This window comes from Pestalotiopsis fici (genome assembly GCF_000516985.1).
Source record: "Pestalotiopsis fici W106-1 unplaced genomic scaffold PFICI_Scf_2, whole genome shotgun sequence".
NCBI lineage: Eukaryota > Fungi > Ascomycota > Sordariomycetes > Amphisphaeriales > Sporocadaceae > Pestalotiopsis > Pestalotiopsis fici.
Window position 1 is genome coordinate 3,729,202 of NW_006917092.1, and position 22,662 is coordinate 3,751,863.

General features: G+C 49.3%; 8 protein-coding genes across 8 annotated transcripts; 4 read left to right on the plus strand and 4 right to left on the minus strand.

Annotated features, from left to right (window-relative positions):
• Positions 1-369: 369 nt before the first annotated feature.
• PFICI_03314 (uncharacterized protein) lies at positions 370-1,674 on the plus strand (the record flags this gene model as incomplete). The annotated part of the gene is made up of 2 exons (XM_007831895.1): positions 370-831; positions 889-1,674. 2 exons carry the CDS (start codon positions 370-372, stop codon positions 1,672-1,674), a joined length of 1,248 nt encoding a protein of 415 aa, XP_007830086.1.
• A 267-nt stretch (positions 1,675-1,941) lies between these two features.
• Positions 1,942-3,573, minus strand: PFICI_03315 (uncharacterized protein; the record flags this gene model as incomplete). Its single annotated transcript, XM_007831896.1, has 2 exons — positions 1,942-2,886; positions 2,938-3,573. The coding sequence occupies 2 exons, from the start codon at positions 3,571-3,573 to the stop codon at positions 1,942-1,944; spliced, it is 1,581 nt and encodes a 526-aa protein (XP_007830087.1).
• A 556-nt stretch (positions 3,574-4,129) lies between these two features.
• PFICI_03316 (uncharacterized protein) lies at positions 4,130-4,384 on the minus strand (the record flags this gene model as incomplete). Its single annotated transcript, XM_007831897.1, has 1 exon — positions 4,130-4,384. One exon carries the CDS (start codon positions 4,382-4,384, stop codon positions 4,130-4,132), a length of 255 nt encoding a protein of 84 aa, XP_007830088.1.
• Positions 4,385-5,274: 890 nt separating this feature from the next.
• PFICI_03317 (uncharacterized protein) lies at positions 5,275-6,256 on the plus strand (the record flags this gene model as incomplete). Its single annotated transcript, XM_007831898.1, has 2 exons — positions 5,275-5,384; positions 5,515-6,256. The coding sequence occupies 2 exons, from the start codon at positions 5,275-5,277 to the stop codon at positions 6,254-6,256; spliced, it is 852 nt and encodes a 283-aa protein (XP_007830089.1).
• A 205-nt stretch (positions 6,257-6,461) lies between these two features.
• On the minus strand, positions 6,462-7,789 carry PFICI_03318 (uncharacterized protein; the record flags this gene model as incomplete). Its single annotated transcript, XM_007831899.1, has 2 exons — positions 6,462-6,710; positions 6,767-7,789. 2 exons carry the CDS (start codon positions 7,787-7,789, stop codon positions 6,462-6,464), a joined length of 1,272 nt encoding a protein of 423 aa, XP_007830090.1.
• A 4,155-nt stretch (positions 7,790-11,944) lies between these two features.
• PFICI_03319 (uncharacterized protein) lies at positions 11,945-12,704 on the plus strand (the record flags this gene model as incomplete). The annotated part of the gene is made up of 2 exons (XM_007831900.1): positions 11,945-12,293; positions 12,352-12,704. 2 exons carry the CDS (start codon positions 11,945-11,947, stop codon positions 12,702-12,704), a joined length of 702 nt encoding a protein of 233 aa, XP_007830091.1.
• Positions 12,705-14,894: 2,190 nt separating this feature from the next.
• PFICI_03320 (uncharacterized protein) lies at positions 14,895-16,793 on the plus strand (the record flags this gene model as incomplete). The annotated part of the gene is made up of 3 exons (XM_007831901.1): positions 14,895-15,116; positions 15,215-15,528; positions 15,587-16,793. 3 exons carry the CDS (start codon positions 14,895-14,897, stop codon positions 16,791-16,793), a joined length of 1,743 nt encoding a protein of 580 aa, XP_007830092.1.
• A 335-nt stretch (positions 16,794-17,128) lies between these two features.
• PFICI_03321 (uncharacterized protein) lies at positions 17,129-21,259 on the minus strand (the record flags this gene model as incomplete). The annotated part of the gene is made up of 3 exons (XM_007831902.1): positions 17,129-17,933; positions 18,034-18,128; positions 18,401-21,259. 3 exons carry the CDS (start codon positions 21,257-21,259, stop codon positions 17,129-17,131), a joined length of 3,759 nt encoding a protein of 1,252 aa, XP_007830093.1.
• Between the last annotated feature and the right edge of the window lie 1,403 nt (positions 21,260-22,662).

The window sequence follows — 22,662 nt, forward strand, 5'->3', positions numbered from 1 at the left end:
CTGGCCTGACTCTCGACTCTCATAAGGGAAATGGCGCGGTGTCACGTGATCTCTAAGCACGCAATATTTGCTTTCGATTTGCACCATTCGGCTCAAACCATATCTGCCAGGACTATATCAGTGTTTCCCGTTTCGGCAACCGCAGCTATCGGCAACCTTCTGTGCACTGCCTAGTATCGTTGCTATCTCCTCTTCCGTTGGCCTGTTACGGCAAACAGGCCGCGTATCATGGTGATGCACATGCATGTGATATCGGGGGCTCAAGCACTGAAGCCCCTGGGAGCAAGGGGAATAAAATGTCGACTCTTCTCGCTGTCGCTACTGGCGCCCAGCGTGGGCAGCCTAGCGCTTTCGAGGGTGACAGGAATCATGGGCTTTAACGATATTGCCAAGTACGGGTCGCCCGTCGCCGCCTATTCGACGAGCGCCGCGAGGCCGCAGCAGCAGGTCTCGGCCATTGTCGTCGGCGGAGGTGCTGCTGGTTTAGCAGTTCTGGGCAATCTGCTGGAAAAGATTGGCCACGGCAAGATCTCGTGGGTTGACACCGAGTTCAACGGCGGACGCATCAATCGGAAATACAGGGAGGTCCCCAGCAACACCAAGGTCGGACTGTTCCTGGCGTACGGCGAGGCCACAGAACCTTTCCGTCAGGTCATTGAGAGCACGCCAAAGCCCAATGCCATTACAGCGCTGCAAGAACTGCCCCAGGACGGCACATGCTCCCTGGGTAAGGCAGGAGACATGCTGAAGCTCCTCTCGGATGGCTTGGTAAAGCATCCACGAATCGATCTTCACCAGGGCAAGGTTACGGAGGCTAGCTTGGATGGAACGGTAAGGACGCTTGTCCATACATTCTGCGGACATTGTGGACTAATGAGACGTTTCTAGAGCGCTGAATGGTCTCTAAACATTAAAGACTCAAAGACTGGTCAACTGGAGAGCCGCACAGCCCCCCTGGTTGTCTACTGCACAGGATCTTCACCCACGACTGTTCAGCTCCCCGTATCATCAACCTCGGTCCCCGAGTTCCTGGATCTCGATATTGCACTCAAACCATCAGAGCTGGCGGTCACGATTCCAAGCGACAACGAGGTAACAGTTGGTGTAGTAGGCGCATCTCATTCGGCCATCCTGGTCATCATGAACCTCGTCAAGCTGGCCCAGAACTCCCACTCGAAACTGCGGGTAAAGTGGTTTGCCCGTTCGCCCAGTCTCAAGTATGCAGTGTACAAGGATGGATGGATCCTCTATGACAATACGGGCCTCAAGGGAGATGCTGCCAAATTTGCAAAGGAACAGCTCGATGGCGAGAGGCTGGACGCGAGCGACGCTGGAAAGGTCGTCAAAAGGGTCGACTGCTCCGGAGGTGCCGAAAAGGAAAAGGAAGCCATGCAGCGCGAGCTTCCTGAGTGTGATTATGTGGTCCAAGCTGTTGGATTCACCCGCGATCCTTTGCCCGCCACGAAGCAGGCTCTCGAGTTTGACCACAAAACTGGTGGCTTTACCGACGCCACGTCTGGTAAGGAGCTACCCGGATTGTTTGGAGCCGGCATTGCGTTTCCGGAAAGAGTCGTTGATCCTGAAGGGAATGTCGAGCACGCTGTCGGCTTTTTCAAGTTTATGAAGTTCCTCAAGCGGGTTGTGCCGGAATGGGTAGCGAAGACGCATTCATAGAGAAGACTAGAAGCACAAGATGATGAGCTAGAGTCTGTTTGACGAGACAGACCAACTATTAGCATAGCGATGATTTCCAAATTTCCATGTATATTAAACCAAGCATACTTGTGCAACAGGACATAAGTCATAGAAAGAATCACTCTAGAACTACTTCTACTAAAGTCTCATGCTTTCTATCTCCTGAAGCACAGCGTGGCCTCTTGTTGCATCCTTTTAAGCATTGATCTCGTCATCGGCGATCGCCACGTCACACTCTATATAGCACTAGATCGCCAGCGGTGTTGTGTCGCTGAAGTCTTTGATCCGGCCGAGGAGCAGCTCAAGACTGCGATAGCCGCTGCCAGCGGACCAGCCTGGTAGTTCGTGGCCAGCAAGCTGAATGTCATAGAAGGTGACGCCTCGCTCCGTTCCCCATACTCCCAGAGACCCAGCGCCTGCCATGGCCCCTCGGTTCTGTTCGGTATGGTAGGGGACAAAGAAGGGCGTCGACGGCCTTTCAGAGAAGCCCTGGGCGCCGTTCCAGGTCACGTTTTGGAGCACGAGGAGGGTCCCATTGGTCGGGATCAAAAAGTCGAGCGCGCCAGAGCCAATAATGGAATGGTTGAGACCCTCAAAGACGGTCGTGAGCGTGCCGTCGACGCCGGGCCCAAGCGATCGGTCATCGCCTTGGAAAACGCCCCCGACTGCGCACGCCCACCACCATCCTGCGTCGGGAACATTCAAAGCCGCCTTAACGTCATCTCGGTTGAAATACACAGTAGGTGCCCCCGGAGGAACGTAGTCACCTCCATTTACCACCCCCAACGGCGTGTAAGGGAAAGGACACATGTCGGTAATGTGATAGACATTGAAACAAGGATTCACTTCAAGGACGGCGTCCAGGAAATCGAAATACACTCCACAGTCTGTCGGTGTTTTGTCCCAGGGTCTCGGCGGGGGCGGGAATGTCAAGTATTTGTCCAGGAAAGCAGTATAGCCGCAATTATTCTTCTGCGACTGGATAAAAGACATGAAGGTTTCGTTGAGCCCCAGGACTTTGCCCCAGTACTGGATGTAGTCTGGAAGGGTGATCTCTTGCTGAAATACCAGGTCCCCCATGAATGGGTCGTTGATGGAAATACCTTGTATATTGAAATACTCGGTATCTTGTTCGTCAAGGAATCCCTTGCTAATGTACGGAACGTAGAAGCCGGCGTATGACTCGCCAGTCTGACACAGTAAGCAAAAGTCACATTTCCTCTTGCGGGCGGAGTTGCATACCAGATAAATCTTTCGACTGTGCAGATCGAATGTGTCCATGAAGTTCTTCCAGAATCCTTTGAACTCTCGCACCAGGTCATCTTCATTCTGGAGATCCGGTTCTCCAGTAGAATAGCCAGTGTGCGCCGGCTGGTCTATCCAAACCATGTTTGTCAATTTGTTCCACGCATATGGATTCTGTGTAGGTTTCAGGGTGCCGGACTCCCAGAGAATGGGCCCATTTTCCTGGAGAAGGCCAATCATTGAAGAGCATCCTGGGCCTCCAGTGAACCAGACTGTAATTTCATCGGTGGCCAGCGGATTCTCGGACGGGAAAAACCAAAAGAATAGCTTGCGCGTCTCGCTGGAGTTTTGGGAAATCGGCAAGAGCCCAGCGTAAGATTCCCCGACATCCCAATCGACCAATGGTATGCCTGTTCCATTGACAACAAACGGCAAAGTCTTGTTGGTCAGAAACAAGTCCTCCTTTGCAGGCTGCACAGAAACATCCTCTAGTGTAGCTTGACGCTCAATGGCCGCGGCCCTGAGGTTTTCGTAGTACTTGAGGTTATCGACGAAACTGTACCTGGTGGGGTGAGCCGCATTCGAGGAGCAAACCACACCGAGAAGTAAAGCCGCCAGTAATCGAAGCATCATGGTATCGAGAAATTGTCAAGGTCAACAGCCAAGAGTCAATCGCTTCCATGGAATCGAATTTCCATACGCATACTCAATACTTACTTGGATATATAATTTACGGTGCGGCTCTCCATGAGTGTTCCGTTTAGGGAAGGTGGTAAAAGAGTTGGGGTATTCGTATTTGGCGGGGAGCGATACGAGATCAATTGACATGGCTAAACAAGATATTGCAACGTTCTACACGAGGTGATAACCATGACTACATTCGAGGTCAGTATTGCGAGTGACAGGACTGCGTCTTGTAGTGAATAAAGCGAAGTGGAATCAACCAAAAGCGTAAATACAAACTTTCACGACAGATTTCCGCGGATCCAATCGCGATCATGATCATGGGAGCCGATAAACGTAGTATAGACTCCGAGCTCACAAACATGTCAGTAAGTTTACGCATGCATGGTGAGAATGGTTCCACTCTGGCAGTGTTCAAATGCATAATAATGTCTTGATATGTCTAGATAGTATAACCAGAGAAACGGAGCTACATGGGCCCCGTAGAGCTTAGTTGAACAGACAACTAATCATCGCTCAATCCCAGGAGTTCCAAACTCTTGACCCAAAGTTTCTTCTCAGATTCGGGATTGAATGTGTTTGCTCCGTAGCCATCCGAGTAAGACGGCGCATGTGCTGGGGCGAGTTGCGGCTCACCAGTCTCATGAAGGTAGAGGCCGCATTCGCCTTCCGACTCCTTCGAAACAGCAGCCCACGCCGTCGTCGAGGTACCTTGAGCAGGGTTTGCCAATAGCTTGGAGAATTCCGGATGCTCCTCCATTTCATTGGTGCTGGGCATGTATCTACGAAGAAATTTATTCTTCGGTGCAGCCACAGTCCTTTCGCGGAGCAAGCGAAAAGCCGATTGCACCAAACCAGGCCTCAACAGTATGGTTTGAACTTGAAATCACCCGGAGATATGGTGTTGTATCCGCTTGTAGGAACGTACCATGTCGTTGATGGGAAGTCACTCCGTCTCATGACCTTGCATTCAAGTGGTAATCACATCTGTGTTGTCAGCTCCGGTGGTGCCCGGATTTGCTCGGTCATATTGAGGAGTCTAATTGAAAACGGGGGCCCGCGTCCAATCCCGAATAGAGGAGAGAAGAGTAGGATGTAATGTGTATGATCCAAGGTCAGGGAGCTGCAGGTCATCTTCAATCAACCAGTTACCCTCTGACGACTTTGCTTGGGAGAACAGATAGATTTAATTGTTGCCCCTGTCATTTTCTACATGATTTTCGTTTGTTGTTTTTTAATCATCCTGAGATAGCCCGGAGTAGTTGGTGGCGGCCCCGAATTTAGACTTCTAGACCGATTATCGCGCATGCGGCTTCGGTCCCGAAATCACTTGGCCTAGTCAGGAACCTCCCGAGCTTGGCGTGAATGCCCGCATGATTGATTTTGTGTCTAATTTACCTACCATTGACGACTTGCAGCCCCTCCACTCACAGATTCGTGTTATTCGCGTACTGTTCTTTTGTTTATCTGTTCAAGAAATGTCAGCATAGTAGCAGCTCCTGGGTGTGTACCACTTGCGTTAGTTCCCTTATACCTCACAACGACGTGTGGGTTTAGTTGGTGGCATCTTGACGCCCGGCAGTCATTCAGCACCTCCTGCACCGGACATTTACAGCCAACAAAACACGCTTTTAGCATTTCCCAGGCACAATGCCCACGACAGAGGAGGACCGCGATGGCAAGAATCGCAACTTTGATCTTATAAGACGTGGTTCCAAGCAACCCACACCATGGGGGACAGCCACTTTTATTGGCCTACGGTAGTGCTTTTTCTTTTCTTCTTTTCTCAATTGCGTTATGTTTGTATTGGTCCGCCACGCTTCATAACCGCCATTTAAAATTATTCCATGACCTATGCAATTCACCAAGCTTATTTTCCTGCCCCATCAGACTACTCGACCTGCCTTGGCAATATCACCTCCTACGCAATGGAGCGGCCGAGGGTGCACTCAGCGCCGTGGGCCTCCCCTTCCTTGTAGGGGGAACGCAGACGACAGCGGCAACGCTCGCCGCCAAAGGCATCTCCTGGCTGGCGCCCTTGGACCTACCTCTTCCGCGCCTCATCCTGCTCGCCATGGCTACGGGGTCCACCCTCAAACAGATCCTATGGCAGACGTGTCTAAGCCAGGAGGAGTTTCCCCCGAGCGCCGCGGCCCTGGTGAGCGGGTACAATACGCTAATCAACACGGCCAACACGCTGCTCCTCGTGTGCGCGTCAACGTCGTCCCTGGGCTCCCGCGGCCCGCGCGTGCTGGTCCTGGGCACCGAGCTGCCGCTGTCTGTCGTGGTGGGCTCGCTGGCGTATCTGGTCGGCATCACTACTGAGACCCTCTCCGAGATTCAGCGCATCCGGTTCAAGAAGGACCCTCGCAACGAGGGTAAGCTGTGCAAAGTTGGTCTCTGGAGCTGGGCGCGCCACATCAACTACTTTGGCTATGCGCTCTGGCGCGGAGGCTATTGCATGGTCGCATCCGGATGGATTGGTGGATTGGCCATGGGACTTTTCCAAGGCTGGGACCTTGGCTCACGGGCAAGCGATACGTTGGAAGAATATTGCAGTAACAAATACGGTGAGCAGTGGCTGCAATTTAAAAGGGATGTGCCGTACCGGATTGTACCGGGAATCTTCTGAGCAGGCAGTGCAACATGAATGGTTGGATATATGTCGGCTAGATTTGTAAAATATAGATATTTGATATAAATTGCTAGGAAATGTCGTTCCTTGATGAAGGAAATAATTGACAAGGTATAAACTCCCAAACGCCTTTCTCAATGACAATACCGTCACGAGCTTGTCCCTGGTATGAACCACCCAACGCCAAACATGAGAAAATTATTTACAACAGGATGCCGAGAACAGTGCTGATAATGAATGAGGCAATGCTTTGACCATCATTGAGGGCGTTGGCCAGCTGCTGGCCTAGCACAGATTTGCTGCCGAGTGTGTTGAGCCACTTGTCCACATTCTTCTGGTCCGGCGCCGTGAAAGACTTGATGGCGGCCGGCAGGACCTTTGTGCACTCGGTGAGGGTGTTGATGTTGTTGACACCTAGAAGCGAAAGTCGGACATATTCGCGAGCATAGTCCTGACCATTAATGTTAGCCATTTGATCATTTCAATGTCATTTGCAGTCTCGCCTACCTCATTCCAGTGGTCTTGTCCGCCAGATCCGGCAAACTCCTGCCATTCGTTCTGAGTCTTGGGGTGCTGCGAGATGACGATATCACTCTGGAACTTGAAGACTCGCTTGGGGGTGGCTGCGGTTCCTTGAGTTTGTCCGTAGAATAAAACGTCCCAGATACCAGGTGTAGAGTCTTGCGGGTCACCAGCACGGTTGGTGTCAACGAAAAACTGCTGGCTGGTGGTGTGAGCGCCGAGGAGTGCCACAAGGCCATGTGGACGAATGGTCTTGTCCTCAAACAGACTGATCAAATCATCGGCGGACTGGGTGACACCCGGCAAAAGCTGGGGGTTTTGAATGCTGGAGTCCTTTCTGCCAACGTATGACTTGATACGGGGTCCGAGTGGGCAGACGACGGTCGCAACGGTAGCTCCCATCTGGATAAGGTCCGCCATGGTGACACTCTTGAAGCCAAGTTGGGTGTTGTATTTCGCATACCAGGCTTTCATTTGATCGCCAATATCTTGGAGGCCATTGTTCTCTGTCAAGGTCAGCTCCACGCTATTGAGGCAGATGGAGCCGTCGGCACCGCCCTGAAGCCCTTGGGCCGCAGTCTGCTTTGACCAGCCACCAGCATCGTGGAAGCCAAGACGAACAGCCTTGCGAGCCCACTTGGTGCAGCGGCCAGAGTTTCCTTTGAAAAGCTTGACCATGTCGTCGGCAATGTACTTCCAGACGCAACAAGTGTCCTTGCCACACTCGGCGCTCTTCAGAGCTGGCACAGCGCCTGTGTAAGTGACATCACTCTCTCCAGAGCCATCACCCATGATGATATTCTTGATATCTTTGGCAACTGGAGTAAGGGCACTGTCTGGCAGAGTAATGAGATCGCCGATGAGCTCGTTTGAGTCGAACTCATCAGAATCACGCTCCATCAGCTTTGCTAGCCGTTTGCTAAAGCCTGGATCATTGGCCATGCCGGGGTAGGCAAGCACGGTTGAGGTGACCACCGAGTAGGTGGTAAGGAACGTGGAGAAACGCATGACGAATAAAGTGTTTGAAAGAACGCAGGTGGAAGCTATGGAGCGAATGACTTGGGAAGATTCCCGGAATTAGAGGAGAGAAGCAGGGCGTTGGATGCCTCAAGCTTTGAGATTGAATATTGCTGAGATGGATGAGTAAATTTCAGCGAAGAGAGGAAGAAAGTCTTCATCATTATATATTCACTCGACAATAGAATAGGCCAACTGGTCAAGTGTAAGTCGGTCCACCCTCATGATGCCGGGCACAGGTATACAACCAGGGTAAACGAGTCTAGTCATCTTGACTGCACCGTTATTGACCATGAAAATCAGCTGTGGCTGTCTTCCTACTCATTACTCCAGCTCGTAGGATTATTTTCGTGATATCGGAAAAAGATGGTCAAGGGTCTAGACTACAAGACGACACTTTTACGAGGGTCACTTACCGAGACGCTCCACCATGATCGGACGCTTGCTTTTCGTCCAAGCGGGCGCCAGCTGATCTCCCGATCCGGGGACCAGCGGCATTTGGGTTAACATTGGTCGAGAAACGGTCTGGTTGCTTTTTTTTTCTTTCTCCCTAGCGCAGGTACAGTAATCTTCTGCTTCTCCTGAAGAGCGGCGCTTGGGTGAAGTGGCTCGACCTCGCAGCTCCGGCCTAGAGTCAGGGCACGCCGAGTCTTTCGTGATAGAAGGACGCCAATGCCAGGTGGCCGGCATCCAACGGCTCGCCAAGCAGCGCTAAATGCGCGCTTGGATTCTGGTTCTGTTCCTGTTCAGCACCCAGACGCGTTGCATTTCAAATGCCCGATGCACATGTGTGTTAAGCGACTCTTTGAAGAGCATCACCTGTGAATGCGCAATGCAAGATTCGTTGATCCTTCATTCCCGAGCATACCCATTTGGTATTTTGGACATGTGGCCGCAACTGGGACTGACGCGGCGTGTGCACTCAGAGTTGCATACAATCGACCGCTAGAGCCTAGGGTAGTATACGGAGGTATCCCCCGGTATCCCCCCAAAGCTCCAGGCCTCCAGTATTGGACAGTGCCAATGCTAATGCCAATGCAATACCACGGCGGCCCGCCCAAACATTGATGCCAAGAGATGGGCCAAGAGAGTTGGCGATGCCACCAAGGACCGTCTGACCTGGTAGCCTGTAGGTAATGATTAGAATATTGCTCAGATCCTCCCCATGCGCTGGATGACCAAGTCCACTGAAGCCGGGCGAGCTCCATCCTCATGGCCAGGGGGTGCATATGACTCTCTCTGGATACACGTTGCAAGTAGAAGAAATTCTAGCTTACTCGATAGTTTTGCGCCTCACAAATCTCGGAGCCAGGTGCATTTTCGCAGCTGCCGGAGCTTATTAGGTCGGCCTTGGCAAAAGATGCGTCTACCTTTTTAAGGCATGGCACTGATCAGTTGTTATAAAAAAGACCCGGCCATGCGGGACAGTGCGGTCGTACATCAGCGGCCACCACCACGGACGTTGAGCTCTGCTGCTTGTAATACTCGTCAGCGAATCACGTATTCAGCATTGCTAACGAAGCTGGGTTTTTATTGAAACGAGGCTGAACTGAAGCTTAAAACCCAAAAGACTGCACCTCTCCCAACATGCAGGAAGGGATTACATGTCGGAAACGTCCCATCTCTGGCTCATCAACTGCCAATCCGGAAGCTATCCGATATATGACGGGCGTCGTTCTGGATCCCTGAACCACGCGACAAGATTATTCCAGTCTATTCAACGGCATTCTTGAATCATTTGCCAGAATCAGTCCCACATCCAACCTCGTAGTTGGCTGGTGTAAGCCATAGATCATCCGCCTCCTAGTGCCAAGCGTCTATTTTTGTGCTATGGCCACTTGAGTCTCAGGCAGCGCATACCCTATTTAAGCTTACAATCTGGCTTCCCGACGCCACAAATTCCAGCTGTCTCAGCTCCCCTGAACGCACGGGTTTCTCTCCCTCCCCTGATGCTACCCGAGATGCCCACTCAGTTCATTGTCCGCCATGCTGACATTACAAGACTGTGTCATTGGACGTGTACCCGTCTTGATCCTACATTCAGGGCCCACCAAGGCTCTTCACTGAGTTCCTGAATTCTCGTATAATGGTATAAGAAGCGAGGCGCATCATGCAATGTGATTACCTAGTATGTACACAATGCAAGCCACATGGGCAAAGGATTTGATCCATTAAATGCTCAAATACTCTCAAAGCAATAGTGATGGTTGATTCAGCTTGAAATTATACTAGGTTGGCACAACATGGAAGCATATTGGACTTCTTTTCTTCTTCATATCCTTGAGTTCTGCGGTAGTCTAAAAATTGAGCTGGTTGAGGTAGCCAAAAGCCAATACCTGGCTAATTTGACAGTAGCAAATATCGGCGGCCTCACAGCACTAATTTGGTATGGATTGATGATTAGTAACTGTGTTTTTGTTCTAAATCAATTTATCCCAATGGCAAGTTCCGCTAGTCTTGACTGAATAAAATCCCACGCCGGACTTGTCAATAAAACCCAAGCAATATGCGTCCAGACCAGTCTATTGGGATGCCTCCGTGAATGGCCCGTGGTTGAAAAGCATCTTTACTCGGAGTGGGGATGAAATGACAAAAGGAAAACAGGAATAGAGAGCAAGAAAAACCCTGCGTTATCCATTACCTTTTTCTCATCAATACAAGCATCGTGGTTTGGTGTGAGGTACGTGGGCATAGGCGTATTCTCGAGAGACTTTGGCGGAATTTCTGAGCAGTATTCCAGCCAAATGCGTGATTCTGTTGGGGATGAATCGAAGTTGCCATTTCTATAATCATACAATTATTCTTACTCAGATTTGAAAACGTATGCTGCGGTGTATGTGTTCTGCGGTTGTTTAGCAGAGCGGTCTTCTTCATCAATGATCCATTTGCAATAGTCTTCGAACTGCTCATGGTGAATTTGTTTTACCGCGTTGCAAACTTTTGTCTCATCGTATGGTCCCGGGGGGTGAGTGGTGAGTGAGTTGTAGACTGTTGCTTTACGAAGGCTTGTTGAAAGCTCCACGGCAAGCCACCCAATCCAGTTTGAACCTTTGCCAACAGATATGATAGTACCGAGGGGAACAGAAAACGGCAATGGAACAAAAGTGGTCTTGCAAACTGTTGGTTGAATCACGTAACTTCTCGGTATATTCAAGTTGCTTAGGGCCCAGCCCACTATGGCCACCAGAAGTGCTTATTTACAGCAGACAAGCACCGACTAGGGAGAACTTCGTCATCTACAGTTCAAAAGATGAAGATCCCTCTTGATGGCTCACGCGGGATACAGGACACCATCCAGAGAGTGAGCCGTGTTTGCTGATATCTCGACCTTCACAGCAGCACAAAGTCTCCCTTTGTGCTGCTTTGGAGAAGCGTAAGAGTGATGAATGATCTAGCAACCACTACATTGCTCTTTCTTGGGTACCAAGTCTGATACTCAAGGCTTAATACTAAAGCCCTCAGTTCCTGCGACGCCACCATTGACTATGTACTGGGTAGGCATGTAATGTCTGATTGTGCACCATATTCAAGTTTATCTGTAGCTTCTTATACCCAAATCAACCGACCAATATAAGGGCCTCAATTGCGAACTAAAAGTGCAACGACCACGGTAGTCATGCGCACGCTCCGAGTAATGCAAATAGTTTAGTTTTAAAACGTCACCTTGAGCAAAAAAATCTTTGTCGAGAAGCTGAGACATCTTTGTCGAGCTATTGAGATTACGAGTGTACCAGCAAAGCAGCGACTTGAAGCCGACAGGTCAAGTGATTTCCCCACCTAACGGGTATGGGCTAGATGGGTGTACTGGTCCCTGCAGACGCGGTTAACTTCAACCGAGCAGTAACAAGTCGCCTCCATTTTCAGGTTGTTCATTAGCCGCATGTTCTCGATCGAATCATCACAATACAAGAGACCAGTAGGCTATCACCAGGTTGTAGGGGAGGGGTAAGCGAAAGCTAGGGTTATATGTACCATGCGTGTCAGGCCCCTCTCCGTGGAATCTGTAGACTCAGTATACACCAAATACTTAGCTACCTAGTAGGTGCGCAGTCAATCTTGATGAGATATTGATACAAATATTGATGATTCAGAGCCTAAAAGTTGGCCAAATAACATAATTTAGCATTCAGTGGGCGCGGCAACGTCATGGCAACGACATCAAGATCACTACCTACTGGGCCCGGTTTACTATTCATTCAGGTCCAGATCGAACCCGCAGCTTTCGACGACCACGTTCTTGGCAATTGGTTCAAGGGAAGCAATTTATGGAGCCAAACAAAAGAAAGATCAAAATCTCATTCAAGTAATTGGGAATGTGCTGACCTTTCCGACGGACCAAAGCACCTGTCGTTGTGGAGGGTTGAGAATCTTGCTGAGGTTGCTGAGGAAGCGGGTGTACCATCAAGCAGCAGCAATGATGCCATGAAGGAGACCAAATTTGAAATGAGATACTACTCGCTTGTTGAAGAGTTCGAAAAGGACAAGCACGACGAGAGTAGGTCTGCACGTGCACATTGCGTCTGTCAAGAACCGCATCGCTGACAAGCCGACAGGCCATGCTACCACGCACATTATTACAGCTGGTATGGAGCCCGCGAATCTTGAAGCTTCGACAGATCTCGATAAGTGGTATTCGGAAGAACACAATGAGCAAATGTCGCTTGAACCAGGTTGGATTCGCTCAAGACGCTACAAGCTGGCTGATGACCCTGGCGATGCCTTTGGTGGCCCGGATCGGAGAATTACTTGGATGACTATTCATGAATTTGGTCAGGGCAACAAGCTTGGTAACAAGGTGGAGGCTCTGGACCCTGTCACACCTTGGACGAGGAAGGTAATGGGTGGAATGAGTGTTATCGAAGCAAACGTCTGGGCCAACACTCAGGAATCCTCTACGGTGCATTGAATTTTGAGTCATACACTCGCGGGCGTTGTAGGGTAGCAGTATCTCTCAATGTAGCCATTCATGCTTGCAGCATATTTACAATGTCACCGTTACATTTAAATGCGGGTTAGATTTCACTATTCACCCGCTGGCTTGTCTTGAACTGTTTCTGGAGGTTATGCATGTCCCTCTCACACATGTGCTGCTGTCTCCATGTCCTTGCTGGTCGCAGAAGCGCCCTCCGGGTCCTTTAGGGCGTTGCGGACAAGTTGATCCCAAAACACGGCATCCATCTCGTTCGGAGTTTTTCCCTCGGTCTCTGGATAGAAGAAGCAAAATGATAACAAGGCGGCGACATCGGAGACGAAGAACACGTATGAATATGCAAAACCGATGCGAGTAAGTGCGGTCGGCGAGGATTGAGCATAGATCAAGTTGACGGACCAGTTGGTCAAGGTCGTAATGGTATTACCCGGGGCACGTGATAGGGAAGATCTCGGCAGGATATACCCAACATATGATGCCCAAGGGTGTGTAGAATAGACCCAAAACAAACTTCATCGCCACCATGGACCGCAGCAGATTGTGGTTTTGGGGTAGGCAATTGGAGAAGTCTGCACGTCCCTGCGTTGGCTACTACACACCTAACCTAGTACCTAGTTGTAGCCTAACCTTCAGCATTGTATACACTCAAAGTGGGCAAGTTCTTATGACTCGCACAGGTTAAAAAATCATATTGGTGAGTAATGTAGAAATAAAGAGGCATGTATATGAGCATACCCATATGGTATGACTAATGAGCGCCCATAATTAGGACATAAGTCTAGGAGACGAGATGCTGGTGCATTTTCCTATGTCGCAAATTCAGCATGCAGAGCCCCTTGTAAGATAGGCGCATTGGTCGCTAAAATTAGCGTGATTCTGTTCTCGGAAGGCTAACGTACAATTGAAACTGCAAATTGTAAATTGTTGTTGTCAATGAAGTCGTTCAATAATGTCCTTTTACGCCTTTGTTGATCGAAAAATTGTATGAATGATGTTGATTTCAATTTAAAAATAGACCCCAACAGTATATGCAGCTCTCGGCGGCTTCTTCACCTGGAACCTCCAGGGAAGCAGAGTTCAGTTATGTATCGCGATTTATCTCCCTGATTTGGGGGCCACCTAGGAACGATTTCGAATATGAGCTTTCTTGATTGAAAGTGCATAATTTCAATAGAAGCACGTACGAGTCAAGGTACCTGAAAGTTCTGACTCAATCAAGAAATTCTGACTCGACGTTTCAACAAAAGCATCTGTGGCGCATAATCCAACGAAAGGTAAACACTCAAGGTATCAGTGAATTGGCATCTCCATCGAGGGGAAAGTGGCTCAAACTTGCTGCATGCATTATCTTGCCTTTCACGCAACACTTTATATCTAAGCATATTATTTTGGACATTTTGAAAACTGTATGCGGAAACCAACGTGGGCAACTGAATTGGGGGTAGAGGCCTACCTGACTACGTCGCTTGCATAACAAACTTGGAAGTGATTGTGGATGCTTCAATCCAATTGCGGTGTCAACATGGAAAGCTTCTAGGTCAGCATTGAACAGCCGCCACCAAATCAAAATGTGTAAAACCTCGACGTCTGCAGGAATCTGCAACTTTAAAGCATTGCGCATATTTTCACGTCAAGCCCACGCGGGCGCATGTGCCCGCAGAATACAGGGCTGAAATGCTGCTTAGAAAATTGCCCACATTCTTGCCGTCCCGCTCAACATGCCAGAAACAACGCCTAGCCTAGAACACAATCGTACTCTCGCAATTCCGGCTCATGCCACCTGTTCAAGGAGAAGAGAGGCATGAACATGAAGAAAGAATAAGCACATGTTGCCATTTTGCTTTGATTTCTTGTGCTAGGAAAGGTCGTTCAGTTCAAGTGCTTGTGATAACAGCAAAATTCAGAGTTTGACGTGCATTATATGCAGCTGCACACTGCACGCCGCAGACAAAGCACTCGGAATATGCCGTGGGTATAGAATGCGACATTGCAACATGTAGAAACTCACATCTATTGTATTGGCATTCATGTTTTCTAAACAAGACGCGTTGCTATGAGACTCGCAAGACATATATTATGACGGTGGACTTCCTGGACAAAAACACCATGATCTGACTGTCTCCCGCAACTGCTCCAACTATCAATACTTCTGGGTTGATCGCCAAGATGCTGGCCGAAAACGAAAAGAAGCATGGCGACAGGGGCGCCGCAGACGCCAGCCAATTTGTCATTGCTATTACCGATTCCGACTTGGAAGCGGTACATCGAGATACGTCAGAAGCAGCAGGATGGAAACCCTCATTCCACGAGCTGCTAATCATGGTCGCGCTGTCACTTATTTCCCTAATGGTGGCTCTTGATGCCTGTATCATTGTCACATCACTCAGCGTAAGTCTACCTCTCACCTCCCCAACATCCAAGTTCAAACTTGACGTGAACCAAAAGCCAAACTATGAATAGGTGCTCATACAAGTCCCCCTCTACAGGCTATCGTGACCGATCTTGGGGGCGATACCACACAGGGGTTCTGGATCGGGACGTCCTACCTCTTGTCCAATGCTGTCACCATGCCCTTCATTGCTGCAATCAGCGGTATTTTCGGTCGACCGATATGTCTCATAGCTGCGCTCTCATTCTTTACAGTCGGAACATTGCTTTGCTGTCTTGCACATGGTATTGTCCTTATGCTTGTCGGAAGATCGTTGCAGGGCGTGGGAGGAGGAGGCATCATCGTGCTCAGTTTGGTCGTGTTTACGGATATTGTACCACTTAGATACCGACCCAAGTGGTATGGAACCGTGTAAGTCCTCTGAAATTCTAACATCAATCAACGTTTCTCATACTAAGATATTCTCTAGTCTTGGAGCATGGGCCTTGGGCAACTGCCTCGGTCCCATCCTCGGCGGCCTCATTGTCGAGCATACAACCTGGCGCTGGGTCTTTTACATCATGTTTCCATTTTGTGCCTTCGGTCTTATCAGCATTCCCTTACTCTTGACCTTGAAGCCGCGGACCGAAACGATGAGGGTGAAGCTTGCCCGGGTTGATTGGACCGGATCCATGATATTTCTCTCATCGGCCACACTCTTTCTCATTGCCATCTCCTGGGGTGGCATCCAGTATGCTTGGAAAGACAAGGAAACGCTTATTCCGCTCTGTCTTGGCGTTGCCGGCCTTGGTCTTACCTACATTTGGGAGTCGAGAATCGCCACGGAACCTTTCCTACGCAAAAGCCTGTGCTTGCGCCCAAGCTCAATCGCCACATATTTCTGTGGAATGGTGCAAGGACTCGTCATTTACGGCCAGTTGTACTATGGTCCATTCTATTTCTTGTCCGTCAAGGGCTACAGTCCGGTCCATACTGGCTTGGCCCTCTTTCCAGTCATGTTTACCCTTGTGCCTGGCTCGGTCATTGTCGGCAACCTCGTCACCCGGACCAATAATTATCAGTACCCAATCTGGATCGGTTGGCTCATGGCGGCATTAGGATCCGGGCTCATGATCAAGTTTGACTTGGACACTTCCATCGCACAATGGGCTATTCCACTTGTGGTTCTGGGTCTCGGTCATGGTGCAATACTAAACGCACAAAACTTTGCTACCCAGGCAATGTGCAAGCCCGGGGAAGAAGGCGCTGCTGCCGCCATGTACGGATTCATGCGCCAATTCGGCATGGCACTCGGCGTTGGCGTCGGGGGTTCAGCCTTTCAAAATGTCATGGCTCTCAAACTCTCATGGGAGGGTCTGCCCGAGGACATTGCCAAGAACTCCGAGGCCTATGTCGATCGCCTGTGGGCCCTACCTGATGAGCAAATGAGAACCCGAATCCTGAACGCATATGTATTTGGATTCAAGGGCGTATACAGTGTCTACTTTGGTATCGCTACAGTGGCGCTGTTGGTCAGTCTGGTGGGAATCAAGCATTATGATATGAACAAGGAGGTTGCAACAGATCACAAACTACACCGAAATCGGTTCACCAAACGTTTGGAAGCGAGTTCACGACGTACATCGGTGGTCAACTTGATCCAAAGGGCAGAGGATGCCGATCGACCTTCGCCTTAAGGAACGTAATAATTTGGTGATATGGAAGTGGGAAATGGTAAAAGGACAATAGTTCAGAATTATATGAAATTGAATGCTAATATGGGCGCTTGCAAAGCAAATCTAATTCTCTGTTGATCAAATCGGAGGACTTTTCTCTAATAAGCTGCCCGTTCGTTTGAATCTGGATGATGCACCTCTAAATACTGTGAATTCCCCGAACAAATAGCAAATAATTATCCCAAAAAGAGAGAAAGAAAAATGGTTCACCGATGTTCAAATAGAGTAATCGAATAGTGTTGTACAGCGAAAGAAAAGCAAAGAGGATTCTGTACTGATTGGAGTTCCAAGTCTTCTCAAACGTTGGCAGCCTTGATACATCGAGCTCCATCGTTTGATGATGACTTTGGACCATTGGAGATCTTGACTGCGGTTGTTGTATTTGAGTTGGGTAACGGAAATCTCCAAATCTCACCACTGTTGTTCTCTGAGCCATAGAGGAACCCATCATCCGAGGCATAAACGGCGCCCCAGGCATTGGCACTAGCGTTCTGGGTACTGGCTATCTGACCAAAGTTTGTCAATCTGGTCCATGTGTGATTTGTTCTGTCGAATCGCATCAGGTATGTCTGACCCTGGGCCAGGCCCTGGGAGCTATCGAATCCAAGTCCCCACAATGCATCACCACCACCCGGAACGTATGCCCAGTCAATAATGTTGTAGGGAGGAGTTGCTGTGCCTGTATTGATCTGCCTACCAAAGTTTGCAGAGTTTGGCCGCAGGTCGACTTCTACCCACAGGCTTCCAGCTTGCGATCCCCAGTAAATGGCGTTCTCGTCAACGTCGCCGCAGTTGAGGGAGCCTGTGATGTTGAAAGAAGATAGCAGTGTGGTATCACCATTGGCGGCGATGCGAACCAGTCTTGCTGTGGTGCCGATAGATGCGTACAAATAGTTGTCTGCGTAATTGTAACCCATTGCGTTGATGCTGCCAACACCATTCCCAACACCACCCTTTACCAGTGTAGACGCTCCTGTGGTGATATTGATTCGGTAGAGCGATGTTGTTTGAATCAGGTACCCACTAGGATCGCACTCAAGTGTTGGGCCTGCGCTTGAACTTGTGGAGGTGGACGACGTTGATGTGGACGACGATGTTGAGCTTGAAGAACGTGTACTTGTTGAAGAGGTGCTACTTGAGGAGCTGCTTGTAGATGTTGTGGACCTCGAAGAACTTGATGATGAAGTGATGCTAGAAGAACTGAGGGAAGAGCTTGTGGTGCTGGTCGTGCTTGAAGGCGAGCTTGAAGACGAGGTCGTAATAGATGAGGATGTACTCGTCATAAAGGTTAACGTACTGGACGATGTAGTTGAAGTACTAGTACTGTCGCTTGAAGAAGAGCTAGATGAGGTACTCGTGGTAGTTGAGGTAGACGAGGAGGTTGAACTGGTTTCAATGACTGATGATGTAGAGGAGCTTGATGAGGTTGTTTCGGTGCTAGAAATCGTTGACGAGCTTGTTGAGTCGGTCGAAGATGTTTCGGTGGCTGACGTAGTAGATGATGTCGTCACCTCCGATGAACTAGTCGACGTGCTCAAGCTACTGGAGGAAAGAGTGGTGAGACTAACCGAGCTAGAAGAAGTCGTTGATGAGGCTGTAACTTCTGTAGTCTCTGATGTTGATGTGGTTGTCGACGATGAGCTCGAAGTCAAATCTGACGTTGATGGCAAAGATGATGAGCTTGAGGATGTAGTTGTCAAATCAGTTACAGTCGACGTCTCAGCCTCTGATGTACTGCTGGAAGACGTTGTGCTTGTAGATATCGGATCACTTGGTGTTAATGTAGAGGTATCCTGGATAGACGTGCCAGTATCAGTCGATGTCGGTTCTGTAGTTGATGATATCACAGATGCAGACGAATCTGTGACATCTGTGCTCGAGCTTGATGATGCATCCGTAGCAGAAGAGTCTGTAGTAAAAGAGTCTGTAATAGAAGTATCGGTAATAGTAGGCTCTATAGAAGAGGGAGACTCTGTAGCTGAAGAAACCTCCGTAGTTGGAGAATCCGTGGTGGAAAGGTCTGTAGTAGAAGGCTCTGTAGTAGAAGGTTCTGTAGTAGAAGGTTCTGTAGTAGAAGGCTCTGTAGAAGAGGATTCTGTAGAAGGGAAAGACTCTACAGCTGTAGAGGGCTCCGTAGTTGGAGTGTCCGTGGTGGAAAGATTTGTAATAGAGAAGCCCGCAGAGGAAGGTTCCGTAGATGAAGTTTCCGAAGAACTTGAGTCGGAGACTGATGTGATTGCTGTAATCTCCACATTCGAGATGGTTGTGACAGCTGCCTCGGAGGTGGAGGTAGAGTTAGTTGGCTCTGATGACGTACTTGTCGCCGAGGCCGACATAGTGCTTGTATCAGATACTGATGACGTCGAACTAGTCGATGTAATTATGCTGCTCACTGTGGTCGATTCCAGCATACTTGTAGTAGAAGTGTCTGTTGATAATTCGCTGGACGTTGCTGATGATCTCTGTGTGTCACTCATTGAACCATTCTGAGTGGTACTTGGCGCTATCGAAGTCTGACTACTCGTAGTGATAGGTACAGCATTGCTAACACTACTCGAATCTGACGTGGCAGTGCTCGTCGGGGAGCCCATCTCACTCGACTTTGAGCTTGATGGAGAAGTTGCACTAGTAACGATGGTAATGACAATGGTGGGAGGAATGCTGCCCCTTTGTGGTATAGTCGACGTCCCTGCCGTATTTCCCAAAGTCGTGCTTGTGATTGTTACCAGGGTGATGATTATACGTGGGGGAATGCTCCCGTTCTGTGGGACCGTCAAAGTCCCACCTGACACACCTGCCGTGTAAATAGTATCTGTTGTTTCAGTTATCACGATCTTTGGTGGAATATTCCCTCTTTGTGGGATAACGAAAGTGCCCGCACTACTACCCGCTGTGTAAACTGTATCGGTGGTCTGAGTAATGATAATGGTTGGTGGGATGCTTCCGCTCTGTGGAACTGTAAAGGTCCCGCCAATACTACCTGCTGTGTAAATTGTGTAGGTTATCTGCGTAATGATGATTGTTGGCGGAATGCTCCCATTTTGAGGAATAGTTGAGGTTCCTGGCGATTCACCGGCCGTATAGACTACTTCGATTGTTTCAGTAATCACTACTGTTGGTGGTTGACTTCCAATCCTCAAGACGGTAGATGTCCCTGCTTGGCTCCCAATAGTGTACACGGTAGCAACTGTCTGAGTTATCACCACAGTTGGCGGCATGGTGCCACTTTGTGAAATAGTAAGAGTACCTGCAACATTGCCATTTGTAAAGATCGTGTCAGTTGTCTGAGTAATGATCAGAGACGGTGGCGCGACACCGTTTCGTGAGACGGTGAAAGTTCCAGCCTGACTACCTGCAGTATAGACCGTATTGGTGGTCTGGGTGATAACTAGTGTTGGCGGCATACTACCATTCTGCGGAATAGTAAGGGTTCCGGCGACGTTTCCATCCGTATGAATTGTGTCGAATATTTGTGTTACAATTACAGTTGGAGGGATACTGCCGTTTCGTGGCACGGTAAAGATCCCACCCTGGCTGCCAGCAGTGTATATCGTATCGATGATCTGTGTGATAACCAGGGTCGGTGGAAAGCTACCACTTTGCAAAACGGTTAATGTCCCAGCTAAAGTACCATCTGTGTAAACAATATCTGTGGTTTGGGTGATGATTATAGTTGGTGGGATGCTGCCACTTTGCAGGACAGTAGATGTACCAGCCTTTACGCCGGCAGTATAGAGTGTTGACGCTACCTGAGTAATGATTATAACATCAGGTGTCGATCCGGTGCCCAGAGCTGTAGAGATCCCCAAAACAGATCCTGTCGTAAAGCTCAGAGATGCAACTTTTGTTACAATGGCAGTCGGTGGCATATCCCCGGTCTGCGCGACGATAGAGGTCCCAGCCATATCGCCTGTTGTATAGACTGTGTCCGTCGTTTGTGTTATGATAATGGTTGGCGGAATGCTACCATTTTGCGGCACGGTATAGCTGCCAGCTTGGCTGCCAGCGGTGTAGATGGTGACAGGAGTTTCCGTTATTATAATGGTATCGGGTACTGAGCCTGTACCACTGTGGATGCTTGTCCCAGGAACAGATCCAGAGGTGTAGATGAATACCGCGACTTTCGTTATGATTACAGCTGGCGGAATGCTCCCACTCTGTGGGATGGTTAGCGAACCAGCCAGGCTTCCAGCCGTAAAGACTGTAATCGGAGTTTGTGTAATGATTATGGTATCAGGAATCGACCCTGTACCGCTTCGAGTGCTTGTTCCGGCCACAGGTCCAGAGGTATAGCTGAAAACTGGGACTTTTGTTATCACAATCGTTGGGGGAATGCTACCGTTTTGGGGTATAGTAAAAGTACCAGATGAACTACCACCAGTGTAGATAGTCAACGGGACTTCGGTAATGATGATTAAATCAGGCATAGATCCCGCTCCGGTCAGCGTCTTTGTACCAGAAACTGGTCCCAAAGTGTAGCTGAGTACTGGCACCTTTGTAATAATCACGGTATCATCTTCCGACCCTGTCCCAACTACCGTGCTTGTACCAGATATTGGTCCATTAACATATGTAGTGTCTTGCCCGTGGACTAAAGTGATGATCACTACTCCAGGTACTGATCCTGTCCCCGGAATAGATGATGTGCCATCGGTACGACCATAGGTTGTTGAATATACAGTACTGGGGGCGACTATTGGGGAAGATACCAAGGTACTGCTTGAACTTGAGAGGAAGCTACTTGCCAAAAGACTTGATGGCAAAATACCTGTAATCGAGTTTGCGGAGCGTGGAGGGGACGCTGATACTGTTGTAGATGGTTCTCTGCTGGTAGTTGACGTTGAATTCGTCCTAGGGGATACGGTCGTGATTATAACCGTATTGAGAGATGCCCCAGAACTTCCCACGGTGCTCGTTCCCGGAACGGGTCCTTCAACAAAACTAGTGATTTCCTCGGGTTCCAGAGTGATAATAACTGTTGCCGCATTGGATCCACTGGCTCCCACGGTCGAGGAGCCTTGAATTGGACCATATACGGTAGTCAAAATGGTCGCGAGCACAGAGGTGATAACAATGGTTTCGGGAATGCTTCCATTCTGCGAAATCGTAAAAGTGCCTGACGATGGTCCTAACACCACACTGGTCACGGGAACCACTGTCACAACTACGACATTGGTCGCGCCAGTGCCTGTACTGGTACTTGTTCCTCCAGTTGGTCCAGGAATGTAATTGGTACTTTCCGCTGGAAATAATATGATGATCACTGTTCCGGGCTCGGTCAATGTACCTCGAGTCGGTCCAAATTTTGTCACAGTCACTAGATTTGAAGATTCGCTTGTCGATGAAACAGAAGTGCTGATAAACGGGATGCTGCTGGGAAATGTTGAAGAACTCGTGGGTGTTGATCTAGGCGAGGAGCGTGTGGGCACAGTGGAGCCAGGCGACGTGCTGGAGCTTGTGGTCACGATAGTAGTATCGTTGCTGCTCAGAAGGGTCGAAGATCTCAGGATTGGCTGTGACGATGACGAAGTGCTCATGACCGTGTGGCTAGTACCAGAAGAGCTGGTGCTCGAAGTTGTGGCCGTAGTGCTACTGCTAGTACTGCTACTACTTCCACTGCTAATGCTGTTGGTACTGCTAGAGTTACTGGTACCACTAGTACTGCTGGTATTGCTCGTGCTATTCGTGCTGCTTATGCTGCTGGTATTGCGGGTATTGCTTGTGCTGCTCGTGCTGCTGATACTGCTGATACTGCTGGTACTGCTGGTACTGCTGGTACTTCTGGTGCTGCTGGTGCTGCTGGTGCTGCTTGTGCTGCTGGTGCTGCTTG